The sequence below is a fragment of the Eschrichtius robustus genome, chromosome 17 (assembly GCF_028021215.1).
Source record: "Eschrichtius robustus isolate mEscRob2 chromosome 17, mEscRob2.pri, whole genome shotgun sequence".
Classification (NCBI taxonomy): Eukaryota; Metazoa; Chordata; class Mammalia; order Artiodactyla; family Eschrichtiidae; genus Eschrichtius; species Eschrichtius robustus.
In genome coordinates this window covers 50989399-51012913 of record NC_090840.1, presented here as the reverse complement: position 1 = coordinate 51012913, position 23515 = coordinate 50989399, and the positions used below count along the sequence as shown (strand labels likewise).

Sequence of the window (23515 nt, the reverse complement as noted above, 5' to 3'; positions counted from 1 at the left end):
TTTTTGATTTCTGATCATCCGGTTCTGTTCTTTGGACTAACTTTCTCCTTTTACTAATGTCAGAAACAGATTCTCAGTGCCCTCCATCATAGTTTATCATCATTCATATATTAACCTTGGGGTTTTGTTTGGAATTGGGGCTTTAACCTATGAAAGACATAGGGTTTTTTTTTTTTTCCCCCATGAATATAATACCTATTTTCATATCTGATGACTGGTTCTACCACATAGAGGGAGCCCAGTATGTGAAATAGTTCTTCATTTATAATATTAAATTAAATGTTATTGGGCCATTTAGATTAATTTGACCACAAGTTTTTTATTCCAAAATAGGTGATCTTTGACACAGTTATACTGAAGAACATTTGTGTGTATGAGAAATTTTTTAAAAGTCAATTACGGGTGTTCTGATGTCAGCTAAGTTAAAAATTTAATGTAGTCCATTGAAATTCTAATAAGCATTAGAATTTTTTTTCTAGAATTCCTGAGATATTCCTCTTGTGATTTCATCCTGGTTTCCATAGCTCTTTATTAGGGTTTTACATTGAGAATGAACACTGCTCTTTAGAGGATTTAGAATTGCTGTCAATTTCAGCGTGCTACAAGCAAGAGTTCGTCTTCCTTTTGAAACTACCTGTCCTTCCTAACCTCTTAATTTTTAGCACATTTTCTAGACTTAATCAAAATGACATCTTGGGCTCAACTTTGATTTCATTTTCTGATTGCAAGTTATTGCTGTGTTGCCTACATCATAGGTTCTCAACCCTTTACATTGTTGATACTCATTTGTATGATGCACTCCCGTGGGTAGTACCCAGGATTATTTGCCATTGCCATTGTACTAGTTAGTAGTAGTTCTACCCCTTACTCTCCCACTCAGAAGCATATTGGCAAGAAAGTGATGGTGTAAGGAAGGGTAAACTTGACCTAATTTTAATGGACAGAAGCTAAATTGTAAACCTTTTACAGCTAGTGGTGGTCATTCACTCGGACTTGCTATCTTTACTGTTCTTTTCCCGGTTCTATGCTATATACAGACAGCTCTTACTCTTCTTACCTTTTTATAAAACAGTGCTTTCCTTCTGTTCATTTGCTCCATCTTTGCCAGAATACCCTCTATAAAGCCTTCAGCTCTAGTTTGGTGGTCTTACTTTCCCTGACACAAGCCATTGCTAATTCCCATCTTTATGGCCCAAGGGTTTCCTGAGGGTTTCATTACTCTGATTTGTAACTTATTTTAATTTTGATGTCCATGTTGTTTTTGAACTTTAGAAGATTGGCTCTATTTCTTTATTCCCCCTAAAAACAGGACCACTGACATATGTGGTATTTAATATGTAAAGTATGCTGAAGGAATATGATACGCTTAATATTTAGGTGGCACAAATTTGAATTTGGCTTGGGAGAAATGGCATGCTTAGCCCACCACATTCTTATCAGTTCCCATTGTACTAAGTACATTTCTTTGCAACAGGTCATTCTCCTTTATTCTCTAGTGAGCATTTCCCTATAATGATGAAAAACTTGTATCTGTAAAAATTGCTATGCGGTAGCAGTTGTCGTTTGTCACTGATATAGTTTTGCATTTTCTGGTAAGGTATAATGTGACATAAGTAGTGATGTAGTATAAAATAGTCTTATATCTTGGCAGATTTCACTAATTTTTTTCTGTTGACGTTAGTTTGCTATAGTGTGGAACTTGGGGGCAACAAAGCATGGTTGAATATATCTGACTTCTACCAGTATGGTCCTGTTGCATGGCACATTCACGTTTGTTTGTATTGGAATAGATAACTAAAAGGTTTCAGCATGTAAGCTGTTTCTTTCTTTCAACAGAATTTGTGAGTTTTCTTCCCTTCTCCCCCAAATAAAAATACAGTTACAATGGTATTAGCTACAGGTAGGATGGCAAAGTAAGAATGTAAGGACAGTCAGTCAAATGTTAATCTATAGAGTTAAGTAAGTCAAACTAAGACTTTGTCCAATTGGTTGACTTGTATGCATGTTCATTCTTTTAAAACCTAGAAAAGGTGCAATTTTTGTAGTATTGGAATTTCATTTATTTGAATTGCTTAATGAGTTGGACATCATTAGAGAAGTTAGAAATGTTTTAGTGGAGGTTAACTTCCATCTCGCAAACAAGTTTCAGGATCTACGAGTTTTTTTAAATTAGCGGTATTACCAAGGAACCCAGTGGTGATTTGAATGTTTCTCATCTAAGTGATTAAATACAAATGCTTTTCTGAGAAAAATCTACTTCTCTTGTTGATCCAAGACTCATGAATTGTCAACTCATAATTATTTTTGCTCCTTAAAACAACATACATTAAACACCATTGCCCAGAATTTCAAAGGAATACTTGGACCACATTCAACCAAGGGACATGTGATGAAAATCCTACTCAAAACACGTTACCTTTAAAATGTGATTCTGGGAAATTGACAGTTGAGGACAGTGTATAGGTAGGCAGTAGTATTCTTAGAACAAGCAAATTCTCAAGTCAATAATTTGATGAGTATTTTACTACGGTGTTTAGAAGATGTTTGGAAATAAGACATCAAACGGATCATAACACTTTGTTAACAGTAATGACTTTTCCCTTCAGTTTCCCATTTGATAGTTTCCATCTGATAAGAGGATTATCATCAGACTTAAATTTAATTGGATCATAGGGATAAGACTTGAAGAATAATCTTATGTAATATTTCTAAAAAATAAACTATAATGTGTGCTGCTTTACTTTAAAGGGGTGATACAACCTAGCACAGACTATGCAGACTTTTGGTGTTTGAATTTTTTAAATTCATTTTATGACTCTGGGCAGGGTATTACATCTCTGTGACTCTTATTTCCACATCTGCAAAATGGAAATAATAATAGCATCTACCTCTAGGATATTTTACATAGAGTTAATACATCCCCGTGGTAATAGTAGATAGCAAATATACTGCTTACCTTCTTTTGTGCTTCTTTGATATCACTTCATTGTGGCTTGATTTATTAATTTTAGATTAAATTTAAGAGAATTTTAATAAACTGCTTAAACTTTGAATTTAATATTTATTGATTACTTGCTACTTTATAAGCCCTGTGCATAAAGAAAAACATAATAAATATAAAAAGCCTCTGCTCATAAAAAGAATCTCAACAACCTAGAGGGGAAAGTACTGTGTGTTGGTCAAATTCAGAAGAGCTAGCTGGTCTTCAACCTTCCTTTTTAAAAGTGGCTGATAATCTGGTCCCACTAAGGAATTATAATAACACACAATGTGCATGTGCAAGTTTAAAAAAACACTATAAAAAATGAGGTTTTTAAAACAAAAAGTGCTTTGTGATGGAAATATTGGGAAATGGGGCCTTGATTGGTGAGAAACTTCAGCCCAAGTAGGTCAACATTAATGCCGGCTCTGAGAAGGGCTCTGGGGAAGGGGAGAAGGAAAGCCCCCTAGTGTCAGACAGTTTTAGCAGTTATGGAAAGCCCCCTAGTGTCAGACAGTTTTAGCCGTTATCACTCAATGCTCAATAATTTCTTTTTGGTACTTTTCACCATCTTTTAATCCTTAGGAGGTACATTTCGAATATGACTAAAATACTAATTTTCAAAAAAAACCATTTTAGAACACTCCAGGCTTTCTATCAGCATTGAGTTTTTATGTGGTTATCTTTTGTTTCATTTTTGGTAAGAATCAGGGAGCCAACTACTCTGGCTTTTTAGCAAGAATTAAAATGAAATTTTAGGCTGGTTTCAACATTCCTTAAACACCAGAGAATAATATATCTTGGCTTTATCAAATTCCTTGTTGCTATTTTAAAAGTTAGATGGTGCAGATTTGCCATCTATTTCTTATTAGTGGAAAATGCATTCAGTTAAGTGACTGGTCAGAGTCCTCTGTGATTCCATCCTTGAAGTTAAGAAGCTCTGTCCCTTCATATCTATGTGACTTTATCATTTATAGAACACCTAAAATTTTACTGTGTGCCAACATTACACAGAAAGGTGAGTGCACAGAAAGTCTTCAGATCCCTACCAAATTAGTTCTTGACACCATCTAATTCATTAGCAGTTTTGGTGGAGGACTTTTGGAAGCAACTGGTGGAGTTGCAATTGAAAGAAAGGAAAGCAATGCAGCCACAAGAGGGAGTAAGAGAATAATTTCTAAATTGGTGGGCCTTTGTTGCAACGAAAATAGCTGTTTGCTTTTTAGAATTTTGAGACTTTAGGAATGATAAAAGTCTCAGGGGCTCTACAGAATAAAGTGAAAGTTCTGGGAAAATTCTCTGTGCACAAGGGAATTGTGCAGGACCAGAATTGTGAACTTCTACGTTGTGCTGTAGAATTTGAATTAAACTTCATATTGAGGATATTATTTAAAATGACATTTGTGGGGCTTTTGAGATTTTTAATTGAATAATAAAATAAATTGGGAGGTGAATTTTATAGAATCATTGGATTTGAGGCTTGAAGGAGCATCTACCCTAGCTTTTTCATTTTCACAGATCAAGAAGCTGAAGCAAAATAAGACTTTGTCCAGTTGCGTGACCTGTATGCATGTTTGTTAATCTAGGAGAGATCCTGTTGCATTTAATTTATGAGGAGTGCCCAATTTTTGTTGCATTGGAATTTCATGTATTTGAATTGTTTAATGAGTTGGACATTAGAGAAGTTAGAAGTGTTTTTTAGAGAAGGTTAAATCCCATCTTGTAACTGGAAAAATTACCACTTTGTTTAATTTCATTAAAAGTGATGGCTTTAGTTTTAGACTATATCTTAGGATTCTATACTTAAATGAAAATAGCAAGAATCACACTTGAGGGCCCTGTACCTCAAGTTCTTGGCACCTTTTCCCTTTCAGCCATTGGCATTTTTTGTGCCTGATTGGTATGAAAGCCTAGTATCTATATCCTGGCCTCTTTTCCTTTGTGTTAGGGAAGAGGGCCATGATAGTACAGTCTAAAACAGAGCAATGGGTTGTAGAGGCTTGGTCTTTCCCGTGCACACATCTGGTGAAATCAAGTCAAAGGAGACACTTGCCCAGCTATGTTTTCAAATTGCAGTCCGTAAATGTCTCATTAGAGGTTGATTCTTTTGGTTTAATATTCTGGGACTATTTACTGTTTGCTTAGTGACTTTTTAATGTATATTAATTAATGGAAATTAAATTTAACAGTATAACCAATTGTTGGAATACTCTCCAAGACAAAGTGGGAACCTCCTCTCCACCCTTCATTTTTATTTGCAAACGCATCACTTATTTTTGTGACTTTTTTCTCCTAAATACAAGTTTTACCAGCCCAATAAGGAAATTTGAAAAACATAGATGAGCACATAAAGTGTATAAGGGTGGAGAGCAAAACTCACTAATAATGCCATCTTCCAGAAATAATCACTTTTTTTCTTAATCACTTTTAAAAAAAAATATGTATTTATTTTTGGCTGCACTGGGTCTTCGTTGCTGTGCATGGGCTTTCTCTAGTTGCGGCGAGTGGGGGCTACTCTTCCTTGCGGTGCACGGGCTTCTTATTGCGGTGGCTTCTCTTGTTGTGGAGCACGGGCTCTAGGCGTGCGGGCTCAGTAGTTGTGGCTCAGTGGGCTCTAGAGCGCAGACTCAGTAGTTACAGCACACGGGCTTAGTTGCTCCGCCGCATGTGGGGATCTTCCCGGACCAGGGCTCGAACCCGTGTCCCCTGCATTGGCAGGTGGATTCTTAACTACTGCCCCACCAGGGAAGTCCCCCAGAAATAGTCCTATTAAGAAGGTTTTTCTTTAAAACTTACTTTTATTATAAGTGTAATATTAACTAACCAAAAGGGAAAATAGCTTCTTCTACATATGGTAATTAAACTGCCTTTCTAACCATTTATTTTTTAACTTTTTATTTTGAAATAAGTTCAAGTTTTCCCATATATCCTTTACCTGATTCCCCAAATGTTAACATGTGTAACTACAGTATAATGATCAAAATCAATAAATTAATAAAATAATGGATAAAATAAACTATTATATAACCTGTAGCACTTACAAATTATACCACTATAATTGCCTAATTCTGGTCCAGAATTCAATCCAGGATCACAGTTTGCATTTCATTGTCATGTCTCCTTACTCTTCTTTAATCTGGATCAGTTTTTCAGTCCTTGCCTTTTGCCACTTTTTTCAAGAGTACTGGCCAGTTGTTTTGTAGAATATCCCTAAATTTGGATTTGTCTGGTGATCCCTCATGAGTAAACTCAGATTGTGCATTTTGGGGAAGAATTCCTGGAAATGATATTGTGCCCTCCTTGGTGCATCGTATTAGGAGACACATGTTGTTCTGTTACTGAACCATTATCTTTAGATAGGACATTATATTTTCTAATTTAAACAGCAGGGAGGACTTCTAAAAACACCCTGTGGTGTAAAAGTATAAATTTTGTTTTTTTAAAGATAGATGCCCCAGAAGTATGATTACTTTATCAAAGGTTAGAACTAAATATAGTTTGCCGAAGTCCTTTTTAAATGGGTTATGTAATTTTATAATGAATGTATTACTCTTTTGAAAGGGGAAAGAAATCCCAGCTCTATAACTTGTGATTTTCCTTTGAAATACATTTTCATTAATTGGCTTCATGTATTCTAATTGACAAGCTAAATCACAGCCACTAGCCCAGTGATTTAATTTGAGTGCATAGTGGCAGGTGGTCATTCTTTAGGGCTGAAATAAATATATAAATGGTTTACAATGAGTTCTTGTTAATTTTTTAAAGTTTAGTCTAAGGACCCTTACTCTCTACATTGTCTGATTCCCATTTAAGAAAAAAAGGAAAGGACAAGTGAGGAATAGTGGTGGGGGGCGGGACGTGTTCATTGCGTTAGAGAAGCTTTCCTGGGGTGAAATTTGGAAGGAAGGTTTTGAAATGAATGCTACTGTGAAGCACAAGAAGATCAAATGAGGAGGTGTCATGATTTTGTATTTGAAACTCCCATCACTCCTCTTGGTGGCAGAGTTGTAGTACCAAAATCTAGGTGTCCTGACTTGCAAACAAATTTACTCTACCTTGCTGCTTGGAACTGTCCTCCCACCCTATCTCTGGTGAAGTTTTGTAGTTGTTTGTCTCCCTTAGTTGTCCCCTCCAGAGGCATTACGTAGTACCTGGCGGTTATCCAAGGGTCCTGAAAGCATATTAGGATATACCTAGCCTGCCCTTTGGCTGCTGTTTCTGAATATATGTGCTTATTAGTACAGCACCCAAACACCTGTCATTTTTGAGCAATTTCTAGGTCTTTAAAGAAGCAGAACATTGTTCCTTTTTGAGCAAAATATTCATTATCTAACCTACAATATCAACCTCAATAATTTTTACTACATTTTATTTTAACTATATTTAGAAGTTTGGTAAGATGATGAACTTTTGATAGTCTTCTCGATGTTAGGCTTTTCTCCTTTAAGATTGTTCTAAGTTTCCTCTGCTATATTTAAATGAAGCTGTTCAAATTAGTCTACTAATTCGGCCTGGGGATTTGATGTTTGAGTGCCTAATGTGTGCAAAACGTTTGTCTCTAAGGAGCCTATAAGTAGATTAAGAATACATATGTGAAAAGTCAAAGGTGCAAAATCATAATTATTTTAAATTACACTTGCTCTGGATAACATGTTGCAGAGCATAGGATGTAAAGTTCAAAAAACAAAACTCTTCTGATGTCATCCCACTTCCTCAGAGGTAATGTCTAATCTTTTTTGTATCCTCCTGGGAACTTGCAGTGCCCACGCAAACAATTCTGTCCTTGAAGAATATACACAGGTAGGATCACATACAAACTATTCTGTAAGTTGAACCCACACACACAACACTTTGATGTATATCTTACGCTTCATTCCATACTGGCACGTACTGTTTAGACCTGGGACTAAACTGAATATTTTTGAGAATTGGCTTGAGGGAGAACATAGTGTTAGAGCTGGGTATATTGAAAGGTAGGTGAATGGTACAGATTACTTTAAGTCAGTCAACAGTTCTTAAGAGTCATCTGTGGACCCCTGGGAGTCCTGCTGGGGGGGGATTCATGAAGTCACACCTATTTTCTGCTCTTTTACAGATGAGAAACCTGAGGCCCAGAGAAATTTCAGAACTTCGTCAAGTTGACATAGCTAGTAAGCAGTGAACTGGGATTTGAACATAGGTAGTAAGCAGTGTAAGCTTGTGCCTTTTACAAGTCTGCTGTAAAAAGAACAAGTACTAACGGAAAATGTTTCCTTCATCTTTCGTACTTTGATATAATTTAATCCTGTGGGTTTGTTTTTGTTTTTGTTTTGCTATAATTACTTCAGTTTATTCCTTCACCAGAACCTTCAGGAGGTGCCACAAAACCAGGTGGGGAAGCCCAGAGCTCAGCAAGTCCCTGCCCTCTTTAATCCTGTGTTTTTAAATGAAAGGTTTTTTGTGCATTATTTCACCACTCTTATTAGATACACAAATTTTTGATTACTGAAGTACTAAAGTTGAGAGTACAAGTGCACTAAAGCAGATTTTTTGGATGTCAAGATCCCCATGTCATATTTACATCTAACTGAGTAGAGTACCTACTCTTTTAGGAGCTGTGATTGGTGCTTTCCTGTTTATACTCTCATTTAGACCTCGTAGCGGCCTTCTGAAGTAGATTTTCATTTTAATCATTTGTAAATATATTTTTTATTAAAAAAAATCATTTTATAAAATTAAATTTCATTTAATTCTTTAATAGATGAGAAAACTAAGGCTCTGAGAGATTAACTTGCCTGAGATCTCAAAAGTTGATGAGAGTGGGATTTAAGGTCTGCCTGATTTTAGTTTATACTGTTTCTGTTACACCAAGCTGTTGCTCCAAGAAATGCTTGGATGCCCAGAGATTAGGGCCTTGCCACCAGCTCAGGCTGCAGTTTTGGTGTTTTAGGTAGTTTCTAGTCTTGATTGTTCCTACAGATTTGATATTTTACTCTTCTTAATTTCAAGCTGTAATCGTATTAAAGGACAGTGAGAGAGGTATATCACTAGAATAGAGATGGATTTTCAGTTTACAAACTTTTTATTAGAAATATTTGACCACAGTTAGAATTGAATGTTTATTGAAATTCCTAGTGGGGGCAGGTTGAGCCTACCTCAAGAAGGGCAGTCAGAACTAGATAACCTGTCAAGTTTGTGTGGTTCCTTAATGTTAATACGCTCCAAAGTCAAAGCATTGATGTTACGTAGACCATCTTTGGATCAAGCACGTGCTAGAAACTATTGTTAATATATTCTGCCCTGGGTAAATTGACTGGCTTGGGGGAAAAATCATTACTTGACCCCATATCTTAAGTGTTCTTACAACCTAAGAGGTTAATTGTACATGGTGCTGTAGAGGAAAAAAAAAAAATCTTTTAACTCTAAAATCTCAAGCTCCACATAATTTATCCATTGATTAGATTAAGGTTCAGCGCCCTCTCCAGAACTATAGCATGTATTTAGCTCTGGACTATGAACCATTTACAGAGACATTTCAGATGTGGGCCTCATCCTTTCAATTCCACATAACGTTAAGTGGGGATGACTACTGTATAAAGTCAGAATATGCATTAACTCTAATTCAGCAGATTAATTTTGGGTATTTTTAAATGGCCATGGTTATCTTTAAAAGACAGTAGCCGTCATCACAAACATTTTTTTAAACTGCTTGAGGGGAACTACTGTGAATCTCTAAATCAAATTCTATTTCAGCAAGATCCTTATTGACACTATATATAGTACAACTGCTCTTCAGACAAGTAACTACTCCCTCCCTATTGTTTGATAACATTTTAACGTTCATATTTAGCATATGATGCTGATGTGAAAATTTTTAAAAAATCATATAGGTAGTGAGTATAAAAAGATTTAGCTTTTTAATTTTTTCTACAAAAAATTCACACCATTTTTCCATTTTCACTAGTTCTTTTCAATTTCATATTAATTCATAATCAATACCAGTAACTAAGAAAAAATGCTTCCATCAATTGTGTGACAGAAACTGCTATCTGTTTACTAAAACTGAGGCTCCCCTCTAATTCCTGTGCACACAGCTGGACCAAATTTCCCAGTGTCCCTCTTAAATACAGGCAAGTGACTGTTTTTACCAGTGGAATGTACATGAGGGCAGTGGGTACTAACTTTAGACTACATGCTCCTTCATGTTATTTTTTTCTCTGACTGGCTAAAATGGAGATCAGCTCAATATTAACATTGTAGTCTCAGGTGCTTGAGTGTAAGATGTTATTAAAGTTTGTGTTTGACCTGAAAATCCTTTTCTGTTACAAATTACATTTAGATTAGAAAGTCAGCGTTACGTGGAGAATTTTACAAGTGGAAGGTTCATCAGTAGTTAGCCTAACCATTGTTTTATAAGTAGAAATTGTGACACCTCATTTGCTTCTTTCCTTATATTAATGCTATGTCTCCTTTTAAATTCAGATTCTCACAATGTCCCACAGTTGTCATCACCTTTACTTTACACATGAATGAAATATAGGAAGTTATATACTTAGCACAGGGTATTTTCTGAAGTTTTTGTATGTTGAAAATAGCTATTAGTTCTTTCCTCTCTTCATTTTCTCTTCTTCAGTTTTTCTTGTCACTGCTGCTTTGTGATAAGTGCTGCTTCCTTTTTTTCCCCTCTGTTTTTATTTCCATCATGGTCTTCTCCCTACATTTGCCTTTCTCCTCTGGCTTTTAAATCCGGAAAATTGAACTTTTATTTCTCTTTGGCTAGTTTGATAAATTAACATACTTAATCATCTCTGTAGTGTTACAATTAACTTAATTCAGTGAACTCTATATCTTCCATATCTTAGAGTTGAATGATACCACATCTTATTTGTGAATCTCTAAAAAATAGTGATTTTTCTCATTTCTCCTGAAAATCTCTGTAAGAAGAGTAGAACTTGCTATCTGACAAGGTGGCCTATTCCAAATTTGTTTCGTAAGTTTTCTCATACTGAGCAGAAATCTACCTCTGCCCAAATTTAACTAGTCTTGTCTTCTGGAGTCATTCATGTCATATTCTTTCAGTTTTCATGACTGTTTCCAGTTTTCATCAACACTCTTGCTTGCTTTCCTGGATACTCTCCAGTTTGTCAAAGCCTTACTTGATACTTTTGGTGGGGGCTGGGGGGCGGGGGGCGGGTTGAGGCACGGAGCATGTGGGATCTTAGTTCCCTGACCAGGGATCGAACCCGTGCCCCCCCCTGCAGTGGAAGCACAGAGTCTTAACCACTGGACTGCCAGGGAAGTCCCTATTTTTAAAGGAACAGTATACTCTAGGTTTGGTTTCCTCAGCACAGTGTAGAACTGAATCATCATCCTTCATTTTGATTTCTAATTAATATCTTGGAATCATATTCTCCTTCTTAGTAGGCGTATCATCCTGTTGAGGCAGAGAAAATGTAGAATAATGTAGAACAGGTCAGATTGCCTAGTTGGAGTTGTACCTTCACAACTTAGCTGTGGTTTTTGAGCTCGGCGCCGTTTGTTGTCTTCTATGAGATGGCGATAATTGTAGTTTGTACCTCATAGGTAAGGTTATGGAAGGATCAAATTAATCCATGTAAAGTAATTGTCAAAAATGGCATGTTTATTATTGAAAATGATGTTTTTATTATTTTTCTCAGTTGTCTATTGCTGCATAACAAACCGATCAAAACTAAAACAGTGATTTATTCTTTTTTGTAACCCTGTGGCTTGTCTGGATTCTTTTGGACAGTTTTTCACATGGTGTTGGTTGTGGTCACTCATTGCTGTCGTCATCTGGGGCTGAAATATCCAGATGGCTTCACTAAACATGTTCCATGACTGGGGCTGACTTGACCTTTCTCTCCAGCAAGATAGTTTTTTTTTTTTTTTTTTTTTTAATGCTGGCTTAGGGCTCCAAGAGGGCAAAAAGGGAAGTTGCTAGTCCTCTTAAGGTTTAGGCCTAGAACTGGAACAGGAGTCATTTTCACTGCATTCGGCTGGTTAAAGCAAGACAACAAAGTTAACTCGGACTCAGGAGAAAGGAAATGAATTCCACCTCTTGACAGGAGGAGTGGCATACATGAACAGGGATGGTAGGGGAATTGGTGGAGGACATTCTGTTCTTTCATAGTTAGCTTTTTGAACCAAATTTAATGTTTAATCCAGTCTTTCTTGCTTTTTGTTTTTTAAGTCTTAATGGTTCTTACCTTTATGTCATCAGAAGATTTTAAAAGTTTGTCATTTATCCCTTTCTCAACTTCTTTTATTTTTAACAGCTTTACTGAGGTATAATTGACATACAAAGAACTGCGCATATTTATTTAATGGGTACAGTGTGATGAGTTTGCTTTTTCAACTTCTTGTAGTCAGCATTTTACCAGAAACATTCGCCACTGTTGATCCTTGGTCCTTTTAGTCTATCATTAGGCCAATAAACAGCCTGACTACTGGTATCTTGCCTTCTTGTTACTTGTAGGTTCTGGTTAATAGCTTTAAAGTAGTTTTTGCCGTTGTTATTGTTTTAATCAGATGTTATGGCTAAATTCAGTGTTCACCTTGGGGGAAGAGGTGCTTAATTGCTAATTTAAAAATTCTCAGTGTGAGTTACCCAAATGTAAAACAACAGTTTTTAGAGATATAGAAGTTACTACTCATAAAAGATGAGTTACAATTTCTTATGACATTTATTGACACCTTGCCTAAATAACTTCTGCAAGTTTTCAGATGTATACTTTAAAGTTTTACATTTTAAGTGATTCACCCTTAACTAACTGCACATGTTTGTGGCCCTCATCTTTACATATATACAGTGGGTTAGATAAAAGTCATTGAAAAGTGAAGGACATGACGAGGCAGTGTTATTCTGTTTCTCTTGTCTTCCCTGCTAGATATTTTATCCTCAGACTTAGAGACTGTCTTGTTCACTATTCTCAGTGCCTAGCACAGTGCCATTTAAGTATTGAAGGATAAGTGAATGTAAAAAATATGTTGAAGCAGTAAAATACGAAATAGAAATGCCTAGGTAGAGAATTGATTTCATGGTTAGGCTTTTACTTGTTGTCACTTCTTTCATTTGAAAATATTCTTTGTCAATCTTAAATATACATAAGTGAGCCAGAGAGCAGTTCACAATCGAATTGTATATGGAACCTTCTTTAGATTTATATATATTTTTCCCGCTATTTAATTTGAAGTGATTTGTGAATTCTGGTTAATCGCAATATACTTTTTCCTTAGTTAGACTTCATAGTCTAACTTTTAGCCTAGCCAATCAGAAGTGGAATTTGTCCTTCCAAGTGTGGAGTGCCACAGGTTAAACCTAGACTTCTGAATCCAAAGCCATTATGCTATACCGTCTCCCATAGTGGAATGAATAATGCATTTTATATTAAGATATAAAACTTGAAAAAGCCTGGTCATTTGTTTCTTAAGTTAAAAAAAAAAAACACTTACTATACTAAATGGAACTATCTTTTGCTGTTTAGGCAGATCCCCAAAGAGCAGCTATAGTGTTCACAGAGTGTTCATGCCTCAAAGAAGATGATGGTGTTTAAAGGACAAAAATGACGGGAAGTTGGAATATTGCCAAGTCTTAGGTTATAGGCATTCCTTCTTCGGAGGAAGCAGTGGTCTTCCAAGCCCAGAGGGTTCCTTTATTTCTAGTTTGGTTGAGATTTCACACTAGAAGCTGCCTCAAAGTTTAAATGAATCAATGAATGAATGAATTCCAAAACACTTTTGCAGCTGAGAGATCTTTGAATATGAAAGTCTGGGGATGGTGTAATAAGAATTTTGTTATCCTAACCAAAGTGGTCTTCTGATTTCAGGCCAACAGTTTCAAATATCAGTTAATAATCACAGGAAACATAATTTCAGGTTGAATTCTCTCATCTCCAACCCTTTGCTGTAATGCGTTGCAACCTGCTCCTACTGCCAACTTGGAACTACCCACTTCATCTGAGTATCTGTTGCTTAAGTTGCAGAAAGGGGGAGAAGCCGGGTTAAAGCTTACTCTCCCACTCACCATTTGGAACATAATGGGGTAGACATACAAAGTGAGAGTTACTATTTTAAAAGCGTTTTTCAGCCTGTTTGGCATATAAGTAGGTGCTATATAAACTACTGGGTTACTACCAGAAGAATAGAAACCAAGCATTAGATACCCTTTTTCCTTGTAAAAATTGAGACTTGTTTGGGGCTAAGCCCAGTTGAAAATTGACTTTCACCTTGATTCCTAGAATGTGTTTAGTAGGAAGAAGTGGAGTATTTAAAAAAAAAATTTTTGCCTAATTCTACTACTGGAATATTATCTTTCTCCCCCTTAAAAAAAAAAAATCACTAGTTTATTGTGCCTTATCCCCCTAATACAGTGAAATCAAGTTTTTCTTTAAATCCATTGTAGAATATAATTATTAGCATGTTAGGATTTACTTAGCTTACATTGTTATAGTTTTGAACAGAATTATGTAGAATGAAGTTTTACCTGTTTGGGGTGATCGGTAAATATGTATCTTATTAGCTGAAAATCACTTTAATGAAACTAAAGGTTTACTCTTCAGATCGTTTTTTTAAAATATTTATTTATTTATTTATTTATGGCTGTGTTGGGTCTTCGTTTCTGTGCGAGGGCTTTCTCTAGTTGCGGCAAGTGGGGACCACTCTTCATCGCAGTGCACAGGCCTCTCATTATCGCGGCCTCTCTTGTTGCGGGGCACAGGCTCCAGACGCGCAGGCTCAGTAGTTGTGGCTCACGGGCCCAGTTGCTCTGCGGCATGTGGGATCTTCCCAGACCAGGGCTCGAACCCGTGTCCCTTGCATTGGCAGGCAGATTCTCAACCACTGCGCCACCAGGGAAGCCCCAACTCTTCAGATCTTTAATTCTCATACTCCTACCAGTGTCTTAATTTAGGTAGGAAGAATAAAACTTTGAACAGCTTTTTACCTGTTGTGAGGTATTACTTTAATTGTAGTCTTATAAATGACGTTTTGTTCTTTTGTTCTGCTTCCTCTGTCATGGACTCTGGTAGTGTCTTTTATACTGTCGGTTTCTGCTTAAGTCATATATTCCTCCAGAGTACCAGAAAGTTAATCTCTTATGTTCTTTGCATTCTAGTGTCATGACTACCTTGAAAATGAAAAGTTTGCCATTTTGTTAAGTAATATAGTAATAAAACATAATAACATAATATTATGAGCTGTCATGCTTTCACATTCATTGAAACATGCAGTCTTTATCAGCATGTAAATTGATAGCACTATGGGGGAGAGGCCAATATTCAAATTATCATCCTTAAATAATAAGCTGAACACTAATTTCAAATTTTAAGTATTGCTGTCCAAAGCATTCTGCTTTTAAACCACAAATTTACGAGCCTACGGCATTCAAAAGTTGTATCATTGGCAATGACTGGGTATTAAAGTTTTATAACTTAGGCTATAGTATGCTCTTGAAAAATGCAGATTCTTTCAGTTTTGTAAATATTTTAGTCTTATTATGACTGTTTCTTTTCTTCCCAAGTCTCTTTTGGAAAAGTTCTTGATCCCCAATGCTTCACAAGCAGAGAGCAAAGTCTTCTATTTGAAAATGAAAGGAGACTACTACCGCTATTTGGCTGAGGTTGCTGCAGGTGATGACAAGAAAGGTATGCTGCCTCAGCCTGTGTGCTGGACGCTTAGAAAATGACACAGTATGGAAGGAGTCCCTTCTGGAGTGTAGAGAATTGTTTTGTTGTTTTTTAATTGCTCAGAGCACTAAATGAAGAGTAATAATGGACTTTGCGCTTTCTCTCTCTCTCTCTTTCTTTCTTCCTTCCTTCCCTCCCCTCCCCTCCCCTCCCTTTTTCCCTCCCCCCATCCTTCCTTCAACTAAACAGTTGACCCTTGAGGAACACAGATTTAAGCTGCACAGGTCCATTTACACAGAGATTTTTTCTGTAAATACTACAGTACTACATGATCCAAGGTTGGACATGAAGGGCCGCCTACAAAATTATACTCAGATTTTCGACTGCATGAAGAGTTGGCATCCCTAAACCCCTTGTTGTTCAAGGGTCAACTATATATCTACTGCCGAATAATTGGTATTCTGAAATGTATGCTTGCTAACAAGCCAATTTTATGTATAGGAATGTTTCCTCACAATTTTAATAGTGGTTTTAGTATAACTGTAGAGCAGTACAAACTATTAAAAATAATACTGAGATGATTAGAGTTATTTTGTCTTGACATTGATCAATGGCTAGTGTAGTTTTCCAGGAGAAGCTTTTCTTTTTTTTTTCTTTTCTTTTAAATTTAGGAGCCTTAATCAGTTAAGGTTGCTACAGCTTAATATTTCAGAGTTTATAATTGGATAGTAATGGTTTGGTTTGAGGGGTGAAGGTGAAGTGCAAACTTTTATTGATACATTTTGGTGCATTTTATTATCCAGGGATTGTGGATCAATCACAGCAAGCATACCAAGAAGCTTTTGAAATCAGCAAAAAGGAAATGCAGCCAACACATCCTATCAGATTGGGTCTGGCCCTTAACTTCTCTGTGTTCTATTATGAGATTCTGAACTCCCCTGAGAAAGCCTGCTCTCTTGCAAAAACAGTATGTATTTTTTACCTGTTATGTGGAAATTTAGTAATCAGTATTATTTGAGCATTGAAATTATTTCTTTTTTATCACAGGCATTTGATGAAGCCATTGCTGAACTTGATACATTAAGTGAAGAGTCATACAAAGACAGCACACTAATAATGCAGTTACTGAGAGACAACTTGACAGTAAGTACATATCAGCATCATGAGTGGTTAACATGGCGAAGAGATTATAGGCATAGCTCTGTTTCATTGTGCTTCACAGATACTACGAGTTTTATAAATTGAAGGTTTGTTACAACCCTGTGTTAAGCAAGTCTTTGGGTGCTGTTTTTCTCAAAAGCATTTGCTCATTTCATGTCTCTTGAGTTCACATATTGGTAATTTTCAGTGTTTCAAACCCTACACCAACAAAAATTTCAACTGCTGAAGGCTCAGTTGATGATTAGCATTTTTTAGCAATAAAGTATTTTTTAACAAGGTATGTACGTTGGTTTTTTTAAAGACATAATGCTGTTGCATACTTAATAGACTACAGTATGGTGTAAACATAACTTATATGCACTGGAAACAAAAAATTCGTGTGACTAAGTTTATTTTTATATTCGTTTTTTTTTTCTTTTTTTTCTTTTTTTTTTAAATGTAAGATCCTATCTGCTTTTAAAACTCTGAAGAAAACCATCTTACAGAAACTGAAATATTAGACTAAGGACTAAAAATGTGTCCTTTGATTAGTTACATATACCCATTGTTAAAATTCTGGTTTTTAAAATGACTTTGTAATTCATGGTTTTGAACTTTCAATTACATAAGCCATTTTATTTTTCATTTCAATATAGGTGATTCTCTTCTCTCCATTTTAGTCACAGAAGAGTTTTGCTTTTAGTATCAAAAGCATACTTAAGTTCTCTTTTTTTAAAAAAAATAATTTTTATTTATTTATTTGGTTGTGCTGGGTCTTAGTTGCAGCAGGCAGGCTCCTTAGTTGTGGCTCTTAAACTCTTAGTTGTGGCATGCATGTGGGATCTAGTTCCTTGACTAGGGATCGAACCTGGGTGCTCTGCATTGGGAGCACGGAGTCTTAACCACTGCGCCGCCAGGGAAGTCCCTTAAGTTCTCTTGTTATTTATTTATTTATTTTTGGCTGTGTTGGGTCTTCGTTGCTGCACACGAGCTTTCTCTAGTTGCAGCATGTGGGGCTACTCTTTGTTGCGGTGCACTAGGCACTCGGGCTTCAGTAGTTGCAGTACGTGGGCTCAGTAGTTGTGGCTCGTGGGCTCTAGAGCGCAGGCTCAGTAGTTGTGGCGCATGGGCTTAGTTGCTCCGAGACATGTGGGATGTTCCTGGACCAGGGATTGAACCCGTGTCCCCTCCATTGGCAGGAGGATTCTTAACCACTGCGCCACCAGGGAAGCCCTCTCTTCATATTTAAATTCCATTAAAAATGGAGACCATAAAGTTGCTTCTATATTTATGTAGCTATGGTAGGGCATTAATAACTTTAGTTACAAAATTTCAGATACTCTATGGAGTCCAAGTGGACATCTATTTTGCCTAGTCTCTTAGTTAAAAAAAAAAAAAATGACTTAACTGTGGCAGGTCATGATTGTCCTTGGTATACTGCAGACTAAAAAAAAAAACCACAATGCCAGTATCACACTGAAAAAATATTTAGTTAATTCCTTAATAATATTAAACTTCTAGCATTCAATTTCCAGTTGTCTTTTTGTGTTTCTTTGTATTGTCTTTTTTTTTTTTCTTCCAACAGTTTTTTATTTGCATTGGGATCCAAATAGTCTACATATTGCAGTTGGTTGATATGTCTCTTTGGTCCCATAGGTTTTCACATTCTTCTCCTTCACATAAATATTAAATTTGAAGTTTTGAGGCTTGGGTGAAAAAAAGTATCAAGTATCTGCTGTGTGCCAGATAAAGAGCTAGGAATGAAGATTATAGTTTAGTGCTACTGGTTTTTATTAGCTTTGGGGCATTTGTTTTGGGGACTGTACATCATCATTGTATACATTTAACTTTTCTCAGCTTTATTTATTTCAGTCCATTGCCAATTTTCTGAACCAGTTATATTCTCAGCAGTTTTTTGAATGTCATTATGTACTTGTTTATTATTAAACACTGAAAATTATTTTAGAAAGTATAATTGGAGGCTACCTACACACTCTGGAGATTATTTTAGTCAAGAGGATAAGGTATAGTTCCTTAAAGAGTGAATCTTTTTATGTATATCAAATGAAAGAAGCACTTCAGTTTGTTAGCTAATATTAATTTTAATATTAAGAATATTTCAAATTTTTCTGGTTTGAAATGATGAGATAGTTCTAAAAGGTAGAACTTGAGACCTAGTCACTACTGAGTTGTGTTGTCATCACTTTTTGAGAAGGCCTGATCTGAATTATATACTTCCAGCTGAATCTTGGTATCAGTATAGCATGAAGAGCATATTACAAGAGCTGAGTAAGAAGAAAACCAAGGTTCTGATTCTGATTCCGTCACTATTTACTATGTGCCTTCTCTGAGCTCTTGTCATATTGCCTGTTATCATTATAGGTTGATTGGATCACTTATCAAGTAAAGAAATTTTGTCAAAACTATCTAGTATCTGAGTCTGGATCTGGTTGACCAGTATTGTCAACACATAACCCTAGGAAGATAAATATAAATATCCTTCATCAAATTTTTAATGTTTATATGGAAAAAACAAGGGTCCATGAAAGAACTGGAAAGAGATGATAAAAAAATAATTTCATCTTGTCTTATAAAACCACCAGTTTAATAGAAGCTTACAGACTTCTAGAGGTCATTCAGGTAACTATATGATGTTCAAAGAAGTCTCCTTTCCAGGCCAGTAACATATTTGGTTAATAAATAAATAAAACTAATGGGTGATTCGGGGGATAGAAAAATATTGAGCTTTTCCCCCCTTCATTCTGCAATGTATAAGCAATATAAAATTCAAGGTATCTTGAAACAATCCTTTTATAATTGCCTCTAAAAATCATTATAGAGTGCTAAGACTTGTAAAAAAAATTAATATTTGGAACAGCTGAGAAAATTTTGAAATCATCTTCTTAAACTGCTGAAAAACTGTAACATTAATCTAAAAATAAATAGACACCATAGTCCTACTACTATGGGACAATTCAGTTTTTACCTCTTAGAAGATTTGGTTCTGACCATACTGTTGTGTTCATCTATTTATTTTGAATCAGACAAATTCACAAAGGTAGTTTTTTTTTTTTTTTTTTTTTGTAAACTAAAAATGTTAGTTAAATTTGTAGTTTAGTTCTGACTTGATCCTGACTCTTGAATTTCATGGAGTGTGGTATTCTCTTTAGAGTGGCAGTCTAAAGTCTACCAGGGGAAAGTAGTCAGCCTGAGCTCCTTGAGCATGGGCTGAATTTGATGATTCTGGTTTAGTTGCAGTAAACTTATACATCCGTCTCTCACTGGGGCTATTTGGGACAACCTACTATTCTGGTAGCTATTGATATTTAGAACTGTAGCATTTCTATGATTTCTTCTACTTTTTCTTTACCTTCTATGAATAACCAAGAATTTCCTGTATCTGACTTTGTTATTTGAAGACATCTCTGCTGTGTACTTACAATGCTTACAGAATGATTAGGGAGGAAATAAATGTATTATATTGAAGCCTTTTATATCTTTTTAAAAAATTTATTGTATTGAAGTATAGTTGATTTACAATGTCGTGTTAATTTCTGCTGTAGAGCAAAGGGATTCAGTTACACACATATACATTCTTTTTCATATTATTTTCCATTGTGGTTTATCACAGGATATTGAATATAATTCCCTGGAGGCGTTTTACATCTTGAAGCTATCTTAAATGCTGCAATTTTTTAAAGAAAGCCTTCCAACAAAAACTGCTTAGATTCTGGTACTTTGGCATATATATTAAGGGTTTTTTTAAACTGAAATATACTAAAATTTCTCTCTCTCCCTCCCCCCCTCCCTCCCTCCCCTCCTCCCTCCCTCCCTCCTCTTTTAACTAGTTGTGGACATCGGATACCCAAGGAGACGAAGCTGAAGCAGGAGAAGGAGGGGAAAATTAAAAGGCCTTCCAACTTTTGTCTGCCTCATTCTAAAATTTACACAGTAGACCATTTGTCATCCATGCTGTCCCACAAATAGTTTTTTGTTTACGATTTATGACAGGTTTATGTTACTTCTATTTGAATTTCTATATTTCCCATGTGGTTTTTATGTTTAATATTAGGGGAGTAGAGCCAGTTAACATTTAGGGAGTTATCTGTTTTCATCTTGAGGTGGCCAATATGGGGATGTGGAATTTTTATACAAGTTATAAATGTTTGGCATAGTACTTTTGGTACATTGTGGCTTCACGAGGGCCAGTGTTAAAACTGCTTCCATGTCTAAGCAAAGAAAACTGCCTCGTATTGGTTTGTCCTGGTGGGGAATAAAAGGGATAATTGGTTCCAGTCACAGGTGTAGCTGTGGGTACTTTAAGGTTTGGAGCACTTATAAGGCTATAGTAGAAATAGATATCCCATGGATATTACATGTTAAACCATGTGTTATCTGTGGAATACTCAGTCTCAATGTGCACACCATTGACTACAGCTACAGAAGTGTTCCTTTAGTTGTGACCCAATTTACTCTGGATAAGGGCAGAAACGGTTCACATTCCATTATTTGTAAAGTTACCTGCTGTTTGCTTTCATTATTTTTGCTACACTCATTTTATTTGTATTTAAATGTTTTAGGCAACCTAAGAACAAATGTACAAGTAAAGATGCAGTAAAAATGAATTGCTTGATATCCATTACTTCTTGTGTATCAAGCGCAGCAGTAAAACAAAAAACCCATGTATTTAACATTTTTTAGGTTTTTTTTTTTTGCTTTTGTGGGTTTTTTTTTTGTTTTGTTTTTGTTTTGTTTTTTGGGGTTTTTTTTGTTTTGTTTTTTTTTGATACTTGCCTAACATGCATGTGCTGTAAAAATAGTTAACAGGGAAATAACTTGAGATGATGGCTAGCTTTGTTTAATGTCTTATGAGATTTTCATGAACAATCCAAGCATAATTGTTAAGAACACGTGTATTAAGTTCATGTAAGTGGAATAAAAGTTTTATGAATGGACTTTTCAACTACTTTCTCTACAGCTTTTCATGTAAATTAGTCTTTTGGTTCTGAAACTTCTCTAAAGAAAATTGTACATTTTTGGAAATTTATTCCTTATTCCCTCTTGGCAGCTAATGGGCTTTTACTAAGTTTGAATACAAAGTTTATCATAACAACAAAATACTACTAAGATAACTACTACTGTTCCCAGTCATGTCCCATACTCCCCCCTCCCCCTGAAAAAAAATTTTTTTTTTTTTTTCAGAGACAGGGGGATTGATTGAAAAAAAAAGTAATGTGTTCCATTTAAAATTTTGGTGTATGGCATTTTCTAACTTAGGAAGCCGCAATGTTCTTGGCCCATCATGACATTGGGTAGCATTAACTGTAAGTTTCGTGCTTCCAGATCACTTTTGTTTTTAAGAATTTCTTGATACTCTTACAGCCTGCCTTCAATTTTGATCTTTTATTCTTTCTATTTGTCAGGTGCACAGGATTACCTTTTTTAAGCCTTGTGTCTTGTCACCAACCGTTCCTACTTGGTGGCCATGTACTTGGGGAAAAGGCCGCATGATCTTTCTGGCTCCACTCAATGCCTAAGGATACCCTGCTTCCTTTGCTTGCATCCCACAAACTATTTCCCTCATCCTATACACTGCAGCAAATCTCTCCCTAGTTGATGAGATTGTGTTTATCTCCCTGTAAACCCTACCTATCCTGAATGGTCTGTCATTGTCTTTGCCTTTAAAATCCTTCCTCTTCCTCTCTTTGAATAATGATGGGGCTAAGTTATACCCAAAGCTCACCCTACAAGCTATTTCCTCAGTACCTTGCAGAAAACACCAAACAAAAATACCATTTTAAAAGAGGTGTATTTTTTTTTTCTTTTAGAATGTAAGCTCCTCGAGAGCAGGGACAATGTTTTCTGTATGTTCTATTGTGCCTAGTACACTGTAAATGCTCAATAAATACTGATGATGGGAGGCAGTGAGTCTTGATGATAAGGGTGAGAACTGAAACCCCGAATACTGTTTTGTTGCTTGTTTTATTATGACCTCAGATTAAATTGGGAAATATCAGCCCTTTGGGACAATTGTCCCAAATGTTACATTCAAATAAAAGTGCAATGGAGGCCTTGGGGTCTTTCTTTCCAGGAGAAAAAGATCTCTTATGCATTTGGGACAACATCATAATGCATCTTCACGCACAGCTCTTTTCTTTTTCTATTGATTTCTCCTGACCCCCAGGCCAAGGACATGAAATAATCATTTTATAGCTACAGAGAATGAAGTTAGACTGAGGAGATGGGTTTTATTCAAGTAAATTATAAATAAAATCTAAAGCTTGTCTCATTTGCCTATTTATGTGCCTCAGTCTCATCTACTAGTTTGATTCTGAAATAAATTGTGATAATACTTCATTAATATTAGCTGTTAATAGGTTTCTACATAGTAGTGCCCAGTAGATAAAGGAAGATTTCAACCTGAGATTTTTTTGCCTTGAGATTTGAATAATAAATTTTTTATAACATTTCTTAAATTGCCCCAAATTCAGGCTTCATGTCTGTTTCTGTCAACACTTTCAGGAATTTGGAGACTCCAGCAATGTAATGTATTTGGTGTGTGTGTGTAGTATTGGAGTTGTTAAATGTACATATCCACTTCAGAGTTGTGCCTTGAGAGAGGGCAGGAGTGTGATCGGTTAAAAGGATGGATTTTGCTGCCACTTTGGCCTATGGTCTTGGCTTTTCCAGTTAATAGCTGTTTTTTGTGCTATGAAGATAGAAATTGGGGTGGGGGAGTAAAAGAGAATTAAAAGAATGTAATGTCAAGTGG

The 23515-nt window shown here is 35.9% G+C and overlaps 1 protein-coding gene across 2 annotated transcripts in view; it reads left to right on the top strand.

Annotated features, from left to right (window-relative positions):
* The window catches only part of YWHAZ (tyrosine 3-monooxygenase/tryptophan 5-monooxygenase activation protein zeta), a 31956-nt gene extending 8934 nt beyond the window's left edge, over positions 1-23022 (top strand). For both annotated transcript variants that reach the window (XM_068525337.1, XM_068525338.1), the window contains exons 3-6: positions 15498-15621; positions 16407-16570; positions 16651-16746; positions 20592-23022. In XM_068525337.1, coding sequence (XP_068381438.1) covers positions 15498-15621; positions 16407-16570; positions 16651-16746; positions 20592-20651 — 444 coding nt within the window. In that variant the 3' untranslated portion in view covers positions 20652-23022. The remainder of the gene's footprint in view (positions 1-15497; positions 15622-16406; positions 16571-16650; positions 16747-20591) is intronic.
* Positions 23023-23515: the final 493 nt, after the last annotated feature.